Here is a 15299-nt window from a genome sequence, read left to right as displayed (position 1 = left end):
TAGACAAAGTTAAACAACTTTTTGTTCAAAATATGTTAAGTTTTTAAATAATTTAGCTGTTAAATAATTCGTAGTACAAAAGAAAATTTTAATTTTAAAATATAGAAGTTTATATTTCTACAAAACACTCCATAAGTAACATAAAAACTCATCATACATAAAACATTATTGAAGAAAAAAGGTAAGTATGTTCAATCATCCAGTACAAACATTTAGAAAATAATAATTTAACAATACAATTAAGTTCAAACTACTACAACTCATATATATTTGTATATATAATAAATTACTATTCACAGCATTTCAACAATTTTTTTTTCAATTTGAAAATATAATTAAAAAAATTCAACATATTATACTGGTGTCTGCAGGTATCCATTAAGAATTTCTTACCTAAATATAAGTTCAAAATTCGCTGAATATGTAACTTAAAACATATAATTTTCTTTGTATCTTTGATAAAACATAGATGTAACTATAGTTTACTTTTTGTTCAAGTAATTTTTAGAGGAGCAAAATAAAAACTAGAAAATTAATTTGTAGTAAATCGTTTATTGGCTAAAACTGCATATATTCGTAATTAAGTGTTTAATAAATTACAGTGTTCTATAATATTTGTCACTTAACTTATCATTCCATTTGGAAATAAATAATACACTTAGAGCAATTTATTATAAAAAAGTGTTTTTATTTTTGTAAGAAAATCAAGTTTACGGTTCAGCTTTTTTAATCCAATTTTGAAACAAACAATAATCACCTGAGCTGAATTACTAAATTCATTAAAAAATAAGTATGAAAGAACATAATACCTTTTTTTTGGGGTTACATAGATTAGTCTCTTTATCTATGACATTACAGAAAATTATTGAACCAATTGAAGAAGTTATATTATATCAATAATATAGATCAACAAATGGCAAATTTAATCTTAACAATAGTTTTTGAAACTTGGTTAAATTTTTATCACTAAAGCTTAAAATGAGCTGTTATAAATATCTTCATCAAAAGTAACAAGGAATATCTGATAACATCTAAACCTGTAGTGTTTTAAAATTTTAGGATTAAATATAAATTTTTTGTAATTAGTTACATAATATTTACTTGCTAAGTGAGTTTATTTATTTGTAAACTCATTTAAACTGCTTCTTGTATTTTTTACATCAGTTATTAAAAAAAATTTTGAGATAAATATATTTTTTTCCAAATTAATTATTTCCATTTTAACATTATTTATTTCATTAATCTTTTATATTTCATTTCAAATCATTTGAAAATAAAGTAGATGATGTGATTGTCATTTGCTTTTTAAGCCCATTAGTGTTTGGTGAAATTACTGCACCTATATACAATTTAATCAAATCTTGAAATTAAAAAAAACAACAAAAAAAATAATATGACTGTTAAATTCTTATAGATACCATTACAAGAATCAAATCAGTTAAACATTATTTTAAATAAATTGCTATATTAATTACTTTAAACAATATTACATATATCTTATGTTAACGTAATACCTCTTTATTTGGCTTGCATAGATTAGTTTCTTAAAATAATTTACCAGTGTTTATTGTCAGTACAGCTGATTTACCTAAAGGACATTAAAGTAATCTAATTAAACTGATCTACAAAATGAATAAACATTAAATACAATAAGTAAGGAAATATCCTTTAAACATACAAAAATGTAATGCGAGTCGTGTAGGTACTGTGTGATAGCGTCATTCGGTCGACCAACAAGACTTAAACAATGGAGGCAAGTCGAATACAAATAATTCAGATATGTGGCCTATAGGGGGCGGATGGTGGGCGCTTAACACTACGTACTGTTTACTTTGTCCACCGAGAGAAAGCGACAACGCTGCACATGCATGCAGACTGACGACCGAGCAATTGCTTGAGGTGTCGTTCCTCCCTCTCAGAACGTACCGTAGACGGCCGATGGATCCAACGTCAACGCTCCGTGATCAACAACATGACGTCATCGAGCCGTGCCGCACTTCCACAGGATATAGGAGCTCCCTGTCGATCGTAGGGCGGTGTAGGGCGTAGGCGTTAGCGCTGCGGGCTGAGTAAGCTAGAGGATGCGCCAAGCCGTACCGATTATGGCGGGCACGCCGCTACGCGTTCTCTCATTGGACAGAGCTGGTGTGCTCGTTATCTATTTGTCATGTTATCTTGACGCTATCGCCGCGCTTCGTCGTGCAACAAATGACAACCGTTAAAAAACATAATAATATATTTTTTAAATTTATTCTCCTTGGAGAAAATAGTATGAGATGCTGTAATCTGCGCAACTCGAAATGGCAACATGTGTTTGTAGATCGACTCATCTTGCGCGGTCACCGAGTTATAATGTCATACTATTGTTTGCCGTCCGCCATAGTTGTGCCATACCCGTTAACCAAGTAATTTTATTTTTTTAATCTTTTTCATTTATTTAATGCTGGTTTTCTTTTTACTCTTTGTTTGAACTTACGCTCCAATTGCTCTCCCTGACGTCGATACAACAGAAAGACCAGGTTTGCCGATTTTTCAATCGTCCGGTTTTCGAGTAAGTATGTAACTTGTAAGGTTAAAACTAAATAACGTTGTAATAATGTTGTTATTTACCAAACTTTTGTTGGTGTGCTTGTACCGCGCGTTACATTGGTTGTAGAATTCTCATTCAAAAGAAAAAAACTTTGATATTTTTTGAAAATATCGATACACACCGTTCCTGTGAAACAAATTCCATTTGTGTGTTCATAAAATCTCATTATTATTATTAATATTATTACATAAAAATCAATAACGGTGTAGTGGCAAATTTAATGAGTCTTAATTTTTGTGTGTACTTTAATTGTATCTTTTAAAGAATATTATTATATTTATGCGTATGCGTATACGTATATTATACATTTACTAATATTGTTTTTTATTATTGTTGAAAACGACTTAATAGATTCATTAAAATGTGCATAATGGAACAACGTTCACTTGTATCATAAGTTTTAATCACCCCCTCATAAGGTGAGCTCAAATTGCATCGTTGTATTCATGTTTAAGTGTCTTTATCTGTAATAGTTAAATAATTAGAAATATTAAAATTATCCGTGAAATGAAACATACTTATTTTTTACTAAACGTTTTTGCTATATCTAAATTAAGTTAGATGAAAGTATCATCTGCATTTGCCAATTTAATAACTATTTAACTCGCAACTGGTTTGCATATTTATTTGTTTATATATTTTGTTTATATTTTCAAACACAATTTTAAAAATTTGTCAAATAATTAATTTAACAATAATAATTATTTTTTTTGTTTTTTCCAATTATTTTAAAAAGTACTGAAAAATGTTAATTTTTTAACCATTTTAATGGACTTAGTATAAACTAGATCCAATTTGTTTTCAGAAATCTTCCTCAAAAGTTGTTGAATTAGGTAATTTTTCTAAATTCTCTTGTGTGTCTTCACACAGAAATATACGCTGTACCTGATATCAATACATTCATTGCTCAGAATCTAAAACGATTATTATGTTTTTTTAATTTTAAATTATATATTTAGGATTTTCAAAGCATATTCTTATGCATATTTTGCAATTTTTAGTGCATTAGTGCATGCTTTTTAATAGTTGTAATGCAACATTAAATTTTCATCCTTGAGATAATAGCACACAACAATAAGTTTGAAAACTATAATTAGAACATATATTATGAAAATAATATGATAATATTTGTTTGATTCTGGCTTCCACGACTTTATTTCAAATAATAACTTACCAACTTCCTACCTCTGAATTATAAAACTCTTCATCTCTGACAAAATATAAATTTGTTAAAAATAAATAATCAAACCTCACATTAATACAACAATTTATTTATTATTTTAAAGCAATGTTTATTAATATTTGTTATAGTGATTATATAAATATTAATATATAATATTACTTTAACAATAAAAATAAATGCACCAGGCTATAGCATCTGTTACAGCTCACTTAAAATACCTTAAAATTTTTTTTTTTTTGTTTTGCACACTGTAAAGGCATTTTGCAACTTCTACTAAGACTCTCCAATGATCCATGTCATTGTCATCCTTTTTTACTACTATTTGATCTGTTCTTTTTAGATCATTCTTTACACAGTCCATCCATTGCTAGTGTTGTTTTCCTCGTGTCTCTTTCCAGATAGATTACTGATAAAAATGAATTGATAAAATACTGTTTTGCTTGCCATACATGCTCAGCCAATTATAATCTTTTGGATAGTAGGAAACTTTTAAAGTTTGGTCTATTGAAAAGGCTTTAATGTCTGTGTTTTTCCTCCGCTCACTCACCATTAGTTGGGTTTCGTTAAAGTCCATAGATTTTCTCAGAATCTTTTTCTTGAACTTCAACAATTTTCCTTTGTCACCCTTTGTAGTTAGATCATATTTCACATCTATACATGATGACTGGACGGAGGTAAGGAGTATAGAGTTTTATCTTTGATTCTTTTGATACTAGTCTTGATTTGAACATCCTAATTCATGGCAAAATAGCTTTGATTTGTTGCCGCTATTCTCAAATTTATCTCATTGTACATGTTATTGTTAGCGTTAGTTATTAAAATACAATTAAAAAAAAATAAAAATAAAGCTTAATAGAATGATCTGTTTTATGTAAAATTAGAAAATATTAAATACCTATTTATAAAAATTATTATTGTTTGTCTGTGTGTGTGTGTGAGAGAGAGAGAGAGAGAGATTTGAACCATCGTCAGAAAAATTACTACCATATAAATTATTAATTTTGCTTTATATTTATAAATTGAATATTATATAGTATTTACAAAAATTATACACAATATTTATGTTTATTTTATAAAAGTAAAAACACTATAGTAAAATTAATAATTTTATTTTTATATTCAATTTATGATTCATTCATAAAGGATGGCTATTGTGTTCATTAAAGAAATTAACCCATAGTGGAGTGAATATTACTATAAATATATTTTATCAATTAATATTTCAATATGAAAAAAAAAATGAAGAGAACTAGAAATATATTTTTACATAGTGGCTCATATAAAAGTCCATAAGTATAACAAATTTGAGTCTTAAGTTTTAGAACTAAAATTATTTTTATATTTAAATAATAGACCACATATTTTGTATCTATTTTAGAAAATTGAATATTAGATTTTCCATAGTGAATCATTTACTATATATTTTTGATATTTAGTTTTTTATCAAACATCATATTATTCAACTTTATTTTTTGTTTTTTTGCTTCAATTGTTAGATTTTTATTATTTTCAGTTCTTCGATAAAATCCTAATTACATTAAGCGTATTTTTGTGGAATAATGGAATAAAATTTTTATGATTATGTTGACATATAAAAAATGAATACCTAATCTAACTAATGTTATTTTATAAAATATAGTTTTGCAAAATATCCCAAACCATACATCTACGTATAATGTAAACTATTAAATTAATATTGTTTATACATATATAACAAAACCATTGATTTAAAATTTATAATTTAATCTTAACTCAAAATATTAATTTTTTTTTTTTTAAGATAAAGATTAAATACAAAATTCACCTTTCATGAGTAAAATAATTGCTGACCTATACATATTTTAATTCTTACTTTCATTCAAAAATCTATTTTATTATTTAATATGTTTAAGCTCTGTGAACTAAACTTAGCAAGTGAAGTACCAAATTTTCAATCCATCAAATCATATAATGTATTATTTGATTAGGCGATATCTACAATTCTAACATAAATCACGATGAATTTAAAATGGTCAGTTTATTAAATAAACTGATTAACTATTCATGTAACATATCATATTTAACTACAAAAATTATTATATTATATTACCCATAAATCATTAATTTCAAAAAACATTATATTCATTGTTATTATGAATTTGAATAGTAGGATAAACGTATTTTGTTATTTATTAATTTAATGATCAAGACAATTTTTAATTACAATGAATAAATCCATGCATTATTTAACAGGCTTGGCTGCTATTAATCAATAACGCAGAGATATAATAAAAACAATGCCTTCTAATAAACAAACTCGCAGAAAAGCTAATGGTAAGGGAAAATCGGCTAGAAAAGTTAAAGAATTAAATCAACCATTGTCCAATGATGATTGTGGTAACACCAAAGACGAAATTGAACTTCCTAAAAATAAACCTACGCCAAAACCAAATGAACCTACGCCAAAACCAAATGAACCTACGCCAAAACCAAATGAACCTACACCAAAACCAAATGAACCTACACCAAAACCAAATGAACCTACACCTACATTTTGGTTTATGGTTAGACTATTTATACTTCAGTCAAGTAGAGAAGATTTATTGTGGTTGCAAAATGTAATAAAAGACTTTGAAATTAATGGCTATAGTAATGGGGATACACCACGAGTAAAAAACAAGTTTGGAATTAATGAAGAAATGGAAATGGCAAAAAAAATGTTGAAATTAAAGCTGAATACTTGTGCTTCGCACTGCTGTACAGGTACACATGGAATGGAATATTTATTGGAAGATTCTAATGGAGAGCATCAACTAATTACAAAAGAAACACTGATATCGCATCTGTATATTGATTCTAATATACAACATGTTGTACCAGTAGCAACCCAGCTTTCAAGTCGAATTATATCTAAAAAAATCACCCATGAGTTCATTACAAAATTAATTGAATGGGATGATACATTCAGTCATTTAAGGGGAGTGAATCCAAGAATAATTGATGATTATCTAAGTAAATGCCAAAAAGATGATTGTCTCGAAAAGACTATAGCTCAGTTAGAAAAATTGGATAAAAAGATTTTAAGCTTGAAAAAACGAAGCAATAATTGTCCAAAAAAGGAAAAAAAAACTGAATCATTGTATAGAGAATGTGAGGATATACGTTTAATATTAGAAAAATTCAACACTTTTGTTGTGAATAAGCAACAACCATACTTTATGTTGCACTAAAATTAGTAATAATTTATATTAAATTTAATATTATATAATGAAATTATAGTGGATTAATTAAATTCCCAATAAGGATAATATATATTGTATATTTAGTTTAGTTTTAATTTTCAATTATATTCCTTAAAATTATACTTAAAATAATAAATTACATCATTATAGTACATTATATATTACTACTTTAAATGTATTCCAAAGTTAGATTTCTCTTATTTTCTCACTTAATGTTTGGATATAATTTCTTTGAAAATTGCTAGAAAATAATATTGTTTTCCTCAACTGCTGGCATATACAGTTTTATGTGTGATCCATCTGGTATATCACTTTTATGTTTAAACAGTATATTAATTGATTCTAAAAACATATTTTAATTTTAATCAAATTAGTATAGAGTAGTTTTATTTTTAATTATATAGACTAAGAATTAAAATATTTACCTACTTAAAACTTATTATTATGTTTTTTTTTTAACAAAATACTTTAAGTTATTTTAATAAAAATATGCTTTTTTTTATAACTATATATTATTTGTAATTTAATTTTTATCAATTTTAAATGTAAGTTTTTTTATATTTTAAATATTTAATAAAATGTAAAACTTAAAAAATATATTATTGTCATAATTTGTTTAGAATAAAAAATGTATTTAAATATTAAATACATATACTTAAAATTCTAATAATCTTATTAATATGAAAAACAAATATCCTTTTAATTTGAATTTGAATTAAAAAATTTAAAAAAAATGTTGCCATTATGTTTATCACCACTAAGCTATGTAGATTTAATAATAAAATACAAATATATTTGTAAACATAGATCTCAACTTTAACTTATAGAATTATAGTTTATGGTCCAGGGTTTTCTATTTTTCTTATACTATGGGCTGGTTTTAAGATAAATGTATTTCAACATAGCAGAACAATATTTTTCAAGGAGAGGTACAGATTCAATGTTTTAATGTTGTAAAAATATTCATTCAGACAATTATTATTGTTTAATTGTTGAAAATATTCAGATGTTCAATGCAACAAATTTACTTAATATAAAGTGTATAATATATATTTTTATTATATTGTATAATAGTAGAATAATTTTTTAATAGTATAATAATGATTGACAAATATTTATGTACATATTTAATTAACAAACAGCGTGAGTAGCAAAAAAAAAGGGGGGAAATCAGATTCCTCATCATTTATTAATTTGATACAATTTTTAAAATTAAATTGATAGTTAAGACTTATTCTTGTTAACTGAAAATGACTATTCAATGCCTACTGTAGTTATTGGTATAAATGTATAACAATGGCTTAGGTAATTTTTATAATTTTTATATACTATGGTATATTGGTATATTATTTTGAATACGAGTACACCATTGATTATGCAAAACACATCAGTTACGTGACATTTTGTCGATTCAGTAAGTAGTAAGTTCGTACAAAATTATTATGATTACCGTATCGGTGATTTTACTTAATATATCAAAAACGAAAAAACTAGCATTTGTCATAGAAAGAAGGCGGATGAAACATTCATTTTAGTAGAAATTAAATTAAATAAACATTTTTGTGTAAGGATTCTTAAATTTTATCATTTGTAAATTAGCTTTCACATAATCACATTCAAATTTTACTGAACTAAATACTTATAAAAATATGAAGTAACAAACAATAAATGTAACATTGAACTACAATATTCAATATTAATGTCATAATAATATCATCATTGAATAATTATTGCCTCCATGTTATCTACGTAGATAATAAATCATAATTTGAAATAATAAGCTAGTTTCTACGGAAGTTTTTAACCGCCGACAGCAAACAATTTGATAATTTGATGGCGAAACTATTCGATGTTTATCACGATTTAAATTTTAAGATATTTTAAGTAATTTATGATGTTTACCGAAATGTTTGCTCCCATCTCTAACCGACTTTTTAAACGGTCAAGTGTTTCTGGTAGTATATTTGTATAAATCTCTTTCGGATCTTTTTGTCGATAAACAAACTTCATACGCCGTATCAGTACACAGTCAGCTAACCATTTACTTTCGTTACCTCCGTGAAGTTAGATAACTCGCTTTATGTTATTGAAAACAATTCACTATCAAAAATGATAAGCCTACAAATAATCTTTCGAACGCAGTATGATTGATGTTTTAAAATAAGTATATCTGTCATTCTCTTCAAAAGTCAACTTAATTATAGTTTATAGCACAATCATCAATTAAATTCCGTTTTATTAAATTAAAACTATTAACTTATCGTTAATTATAGTTCGTATATCTCTGAAGTATATTTGCAAAGTAGAATAATTTTTATTTTTTTGACTTGGTTTATTTTACAGACATAAATTTCTGGTTTTGTCAATGTAATTTATGTAACAGATCAGTGTGATAATAAATAATGATTTCAATATAATTGTAAATTATTAATAACCAATCACAATTATCGCCTTACTCAAATGTATAGCAGTTGTAAATGATTTTCTTTAATTAACTACCGGTATTGTATCATAGTAAATAATTATTGTTGATAGAAGTCACTAAAAGTGTACTGTAATGGTATGTATTAAATAAAGCTTTGTATTTATGTTGTTTATTTATTTTTTTCTTGGTTGGATAGACATTTTAACTATTTAAAACATTTTTGTCCGTAAGACATTTTAAACAACAAAGATATATGTATTTTTAAGAAATGAGCATTGAGTAAATGAATCACATAAATCATATAAGAAATATGTATCACACAAAATACTTAATTAGTGGTAAAACAAATATTTTACCACAGAAAAATATTTATCAGGTAAGTTTTAATTTCATTAAGTACTTTATACTAAATTCAAGTTAAAAAACACAGTTGGTGGCTAACTAGTGCACAGGAACGTGGCTGAAGTATGCGGCAGGCTTAAATGGTTGACTAGGTGGGGATGATAAACTGATGTTACCTCACTACCGTCCACCAAAAACAAAAAACTGGTTGCTACTAGCTGTGTTTCCTAACTTGAACAGAATATATATATTATACTTTATACAGGATAATAAATGTACTCAAAAGTGACCAGTTTTCAGCTTATGACGGTTTAATTACATCCATTTGTTGCTCTCTTCCTTTCCTATATTTTTTTAACACAAATAGGGTATAGTTAATGTATTAATTACATGTTTATTTAACTTGTTCACTTTATAGAAATTAATCTTAAGGAACTTGGGCATATTGTCAGCAAACACAAAGAAAAATATACTCACAAAACGATACAAATTTACAGTTGCAAAAACTGTAGACAATAAAGAAATAGTGAAAGAACATAAATATGAGTTTGGATTGCACAGTAAGTAGTATACTACTATTTTATATTTTTCAATTAATTGTTTTTCATGACAAAAAGCATAAATTTATTTTTGCTATCAACATTTTTCCTTAGATTTTTCGAATGTTAATTTATATACCTCTCGTACTCACACATGTAATCAACTAAGAACTGAAGATTGTGGAAAATCAGTTATCCTTTGTGGTTGGGTTGAGTATATACGATTGAATCGTTTTATAATTTTAAGAGATGGCTATGGCTCAACGCAACTGATTATTCCTGAAAACGCAAGTACTATTATTTTTTGTTTTCCTAATTATTTCTGTAACTTAACCAATTGATTAATTACCATTTTTTAAATCAGGTGCTGAATTATATGATCTTGTTGACAAAATACCTCTAGAATCAGTTTTGATGTGTTATGGTAGTGTAAAATTAAGACCCATAAATGAAATAAATAAAGTGAGTTATTTTTTTTAACAAGGTATTCATTTGTGTATAAATTGTATTTTATATGTCATTTGTTTATTTATGTATGTTATAGAATCAAGCAACAGGAATGATAGAAGTAATTGTTGATAAATTACAGCTACTTAATGCTGTTGATACCAAATTGCCATTTCAATTACGAAAATTTAATAAGGTATGTATTGCTAGTTTTTTGCTCTACTTAATACATAATGTTTGCAACACTTGTGTTTAAAAGTTTTAATTTTGTATTAAATATGTGAATGAATTTGTCAGTCATCAAACTTAAAGACAAGAACATAAGATAATAATCTTTTGTTAGATTTTTCTAATATTTTAATTTTTAAGCTAGTTATTATTTATGAGTACATAAAATATTAAAATTTCAAAATTCTTATAATTTATTATAAACTTTAACTGTGTAAAAATTAATTTATATAGCACAGTCACATCTTGCTTTAAAGTTTGATAATAGGTCAAAGCATTCTAATATAAATCTAACTATAAAAATTTAAAAAACTTAAATTTTCATTGTTGTCCACTAGTATTAGAGAATGTAAAAAAGATAATATCATGCTGGTATATTGGCTTTTTAAAATAATTAGTTTTTTTTTAAATATAATGTTGATTACAGGCTAATGAATCGTTAAGATTAAAATATCGTTATGTGGATTTGCGATATCCTGAAATGCAATATAATTTGCGTTTAAGATCAAAGTTATTGATGAAAATGAGACAGTTTCTGATTGATCATCGAGAGTTTGTTGAAGTAGAAACTCCTACATTGTTCAAAAAGACTCATGGTGTAATTATTATTCATATAATTAATTTATATTTATTTTAATAAACCTATTGTTATTTATAGGGTGCACAAGAATTTATTGTACCCACTCATGAAAAAGGAAAATGTTATTCATTAGTTCAAAGCCCTCAGCAATTAAAACAAATGTTGATGGTTGGTTCTATAGATAGATATTTTCAAGTAGCAAAATGTTACAGAGATGAAGGTGCCAAATCTGACAGACAACCAGAATTTACCCAAGTAATATAAAATAATAAATTAATAATCATATTATGTTATATGTGTTATTATTATTTATAAGACAGAACTTCTAGTGTTTATTTAAATGTTTTTTAGTATAAAAAACAAAAAAGCTATAGAAGAACACTATTGGGTCAAATCCTTGACTAAATTTGTAATTTTATGTTTCAATATTTATTTATTTGTTGAAACAAATTTAGTATATCTAATATATCTAATATCTATGTAACCAATTTTTTGTTTTTGAAGCATATTTCTTTTTTAAGAGTTAATTTGCATACTGCACTTTAAATAATCAAAAGAGAAACAATTCTTGTACCAATTGATTATTTGAAATCCTTCTTACTTTAAACAATGGCTATAGGTCAATGGAATGTATACACTTGCCATCTTAAGCATTATCCGTATCTTAATTGTTATACTTTTAGATGCCATTATTTTATTTTTTTTAGTAATATTTAATAACTAAGCAATTCATTATTGCATATTTAAGGGATGTAAATGCATGTATCTAGCATAATTTGTTCTTTTCCGGGTTATTATCCTCTATTCTAGTTATAAGTTATTAACTTGTAATCTTTTAACTTATTTTTTTAGCTGGACATTGAAATGTCATTCACTGACCAAAATGGAGTGATGTTACTCATTGAAGAGTTATTATCGTTTATTTGGCCATCAGAATTGGGAAAAATAAATACTCCATTTCTTCGAATGTCGTATGAGGAAGCAATGCTAACATATGGTAGTGATAAACCAGATATCGGATGTAGCACAAAAGTAATGTTTTAATAAAATTAATTTTTTTTGTGCTATACTTTTTATTTCGTTGTTTTCTTTAATAATATTTAGCTATTTTTCAATATGCCATACACCATTAATTATTATTAAAGTATAGTATGAAAATACAGTACAAATAATAAGTTAAATGATTTTATATGAATTATTAAAATAAAAATATTATCATGATTTTAAAGGTATAAATAAAAATCAAAACATAAATAAATTATCAATTATAATTTAACCACAAATTTTTCAATTTAAAATATAATATAATATTATTTTACATGAATTTTAATTATTTGATTATAATCTACAATACTACACTATAATGCATCAATAACCGTACTAAACCAACTAACTAAAATTATTATCTAATAACAATGATTTTAAAACATAAACACCAGGAGATATAAAGATACAATATTTGTTACTAATAGATAAACATATTTAAATGTTTTAAGTTTTTACTATTTACAATCATAGTCCACAAAACATGAACTAATAGTGCTATCATTAGATCAAGATTTAAAATAATAAGAAATCACAATAATGTATATTTATTATTCCTCATCAAAAATAAAAATAGAAACTAAAAAAATGTATTTCTTATGGTTTACATTTAAAACCGTAATGTTTATGTACTATTATAGGTATATTTATACTGTAATACTATCTATATTGAGTTTATTGGTGCCTGTAAATATTTTGACCCCAATAACTAAAAAAATAAAATAAAATGCCTAATAAAGAGATCAAAATAATTGTGTTGATAATAATAAGATATACACTTATCTGTTTGCATAAATCTCATTGTACATTTTATAATGTTAAGTTTAACTTTTTATTGTTATCTAAACAAAACAATAAATATTGCATTTCATCGTTAGTAGACACTTAATCAATGGTTAAAAAAAAAAAATTTAAATATGTAATTCTAATGCTATGAAAATTACAATTTTAATATATTGATTTTAGTATTATTATTATTACTAAAAGGAGATACAAGCATTAAATATCTTATTTTATTTTAAACTTAACTTAAAAATGTATAATAGCTAAATATAATAAAATGCCTTTAAAGTTTTTTTTCAGTACATATATTTTAAACATTTCTTCCTGTAAGATAAACAAGTTCTATAATTGTGACTATCATATATAAAATATAATTATTAAATTTAATTTGTTAAACTATTATTTATAGATTTCAAATTGGACAAAGTACATGTCAAACGCATCAAATGAAGTTTTTGCACTTGTTTTAAAAAATTCTGAAAATAAATTGACCAAGAAACAAGAAAATTATTTGAAAACATTAATATCTACCAATTACCCAGATGTTAAATTCAGTCTCTTAAATATAAAATCAATAAAAACATTTAAAGAAAATCTTTTAAAAATATTCAATGGGATTGACGCAGTAGCTGTGCTAGATGATGATAATATATCGGAACATGATTTAGTAGCTATTGCTTGTGGCTCAAAATATAAAGCTGTAAGTTATGACTTATGATCATAAACTAAGATAGACTGGTTTGGGAAACAAACAAGTGGGAAGTGATAAAGAATGGTATCTTAAGCTTAAGGCTAGAGAGAATCTTATACTAACAATAAAAATAGCAAATATGACCCTTATTTTCAGTCCATTTTATCTTAGTTTGTGGTAATTAGTATTATACTGTTTGGTTTTTATATTTAATTTTAAAATTATAGCTATCAGCATTGGGTAAAATAAATGAACATTTTAAAATGGATAGTTCATCTGATGATCGTTGGCGTTTTGTTTGGATAGTTGATTTTCCGTTATTCGAAATAGATTCTAACCATATTCAATCTGTTCATCATCCATTCACTCAACCACAAACAGAAATTACTACTGATAACTTATTAGAGGTTAATTAATTAATTTATAATTTTTTTTTTAAATGTTTAAACAAATATTTCTTTAACAATTTTGTTTTTAATTGTTATTATAGGTCAAAGGGTTTCATTATGATTTGGTATTGAATGGAAGTGAAGTAGGAGGAGGTTCAATTCGTATACATGATGCCAATCTACAAACCAAAGTCATCGAATCAATTTTAAATATACCAGTAGAAACTATTTCTCATTTAGTTGAAGCATTGAAGTCTGGTTGTCCTCCACATGGAGGAATAGCTTTAGGTGAAAACCATTATAAATAATCTATAATTAGTAGGTATTGACCTATTTTATCTTATAAAAATATTTTGATTTTTTTTTAGGTATTGATAGATTACTATCAATTTTGTGTAACACAAATAGCATTCGTGATGTTATTGCTTTTCCTAAAACTTTTGAAGGAAAAGATCTTTTGACTGGAGCCCCAGCAGAAATCACTACAGAAGATATGAAAAGATATCATTTAAAATTTGATAATATAGAAAAAACATAAATATTAATATTAATCATAAGTATATTTATTGACTGATTGAAATTGAACTCATTAAAATTGATTATTTTGCTCACATTTATAAAACTGATACTATTTCACCACGTATCACATACATCTACATTTACGCTCTCATAATGTTTGAAATCAGTTATAATGTTTTCTTGAACAGTCAGTTGTTCGATGCATCCTCGAAAATTGTTTTTAAATAACTCTTGTTTATTATTCAAGAAAAATTTGTCTTCTGGAACTCCCCCTGTAAAAATATTTTTATGAGTAAACACAATATTTATTTGTAAATT

General features: G+C 25.3%; 3 protein-coding genes and 1 long non-coding RNA gene across 8 annotated transcripts in view; 2 read left to right on the top strand and 2 right to left on the bottom strand.

Moving 5' to 3' along the window:
- Window positions 1-1275: 1275 nt before the first annotated feature.
- On the bottom strand, window positions 1276-2007 carry LOC112597157. The gene is made up of 3 exons (XR_003114822.1): window positions 1679-2007; window positions 1515-1588; window positions 1276-1339 (listed from the first exon to the last, which is right to left on the bottom strand). It is a non-coding gene; the product is annotated as an uncharacterized LOC112597157 (long non-coding RNA).
- Window positions 2008-2208: 201 nt separating this feature from the next.
- LOC112597150 lies at window positions 2209-7043 on the top strand. Its single transcript, XM_025343090.1, has 3 exons — window positions 2209-2405; window positions 2511-2551; window positions 6006-7043. The coding sequence occupies exon 3, from the start codon at window positions 6050-6052 to the stop codon at window positions 6980-6982; it is 933 nt and encodes a 310-aa protein (XP_025198875.1). The 5' UTR covers window positions 2209-2405; window positions 2511-2551; window positions 6006-6049; the 3' UTR covers window positions 6983-7043.
- Window positions 7044-8780: 1737 nt separating this feature from the next.
- On the top strand, window positions 8781-15024 carry LOC112597110 (aspartate--tRNA ligase, mitochondrial). Of its 4 annotated transcripts, none has more exons than XM_025343032.1 (14): window positions 8781-9135; window positions 9338-9554; window positions 9686-9795; window positions 10180-10321; window positions 10415-10591; window positions 10665-10762; window positions 10845-10943; window positions 11403-11573; window positions 11634-11810; window positions 12408-12587; window positions 13792-14082; window positions 14301-14480; window positions 14564-14750; window positions 14831-15024. In XM_025343032.1, exons 3-14 carry the CDS (start codon window positions 9703-9705, stop codon window positions 14998-15000), a joined length of 1965 nt encoding a protein of 654 aa, XP_025198817.1. In that variant the 5' UTR covers window positions 8781-9135; window positions 9338-9554; window positions 9686-9702; the 3' UTR covers window positions 15001-15024. The 4 variants fall into 4 exon arrangements, with proteins under 4 accessions (XP_025198817.1, XP_025198815.1, XP_025198816.1 ...); XM_025343030.1 differs by having other exon boundaries at window positions 8781-8949; window positions 14831-15000; XM_025343031.1 differs by having other exon boundaries at window positions 9651-9795; window positions 14831-15000.
- Window positions 15009-15299, bottom strand: part of LOC112597109 (protein eyes shut) — a 41741-nt gene continuing 41450 nt past the window's right edge. For both annotated transcript variants that reach the window (XM_025343028.1, XM_025343029.1), the window contains one exon: window positions 15009-15253. In XM_025343028.1, the coding sequence (XP_025198813.1) occupies window positions 15096-15253 (158 nt within the window). In that variant the 3' untranslated portion in view covers window positions 15009-15095. The remainder of the gene's footprint in view (window positions 15254-15299) is intronic.

This window comes from Melanaphis sacchari, unplaced genomic scaffold (assembly GCF_002803265.2).
Source record: "Melanaphis sacchari strain LSU unplaced genomic scaffold, SCAv2.0 Contig37_pilon_pilon, whole genome shotgun sequence".
NCBI lineage: Eukaryota > Metazoa > Arthropoda > Insecta > Hemiptera > Aphididae > Melanaphis > Melanaphis sacchari.
This window is presented reverse-complemented; position numbering and strand designations above follow the sequence as displayed.

Coding starts and splice junctions, on each gene's coding strand:
- LOC112597150 (XM_025343090.1), top strand. CDS start 6,050: ATGCCTTCTAATAAACAAACTCGCAGAAAAGCTAATGGTAAGGGAAAA.
- LOC112597110 (XM_025343032.1), top strand. CDS start 9,703: ATGAATCACATAAATCATATAAGAAATATGTATCACACAAAATACTTA. Junction 10,592..10,664: donor GATTATTCCTGAAAACGCAA/GTACTATTATTT, acceptor TTTTTAAATCAG/GTGCTGAATTATATGATCTT. Junction 12,588..13,791: donor ATATCGGATGTAGCACAAAA/GTAATGTTTTAA, acceptor TATTATTTATAG/ATTTCAAATTGGACAAAGTA.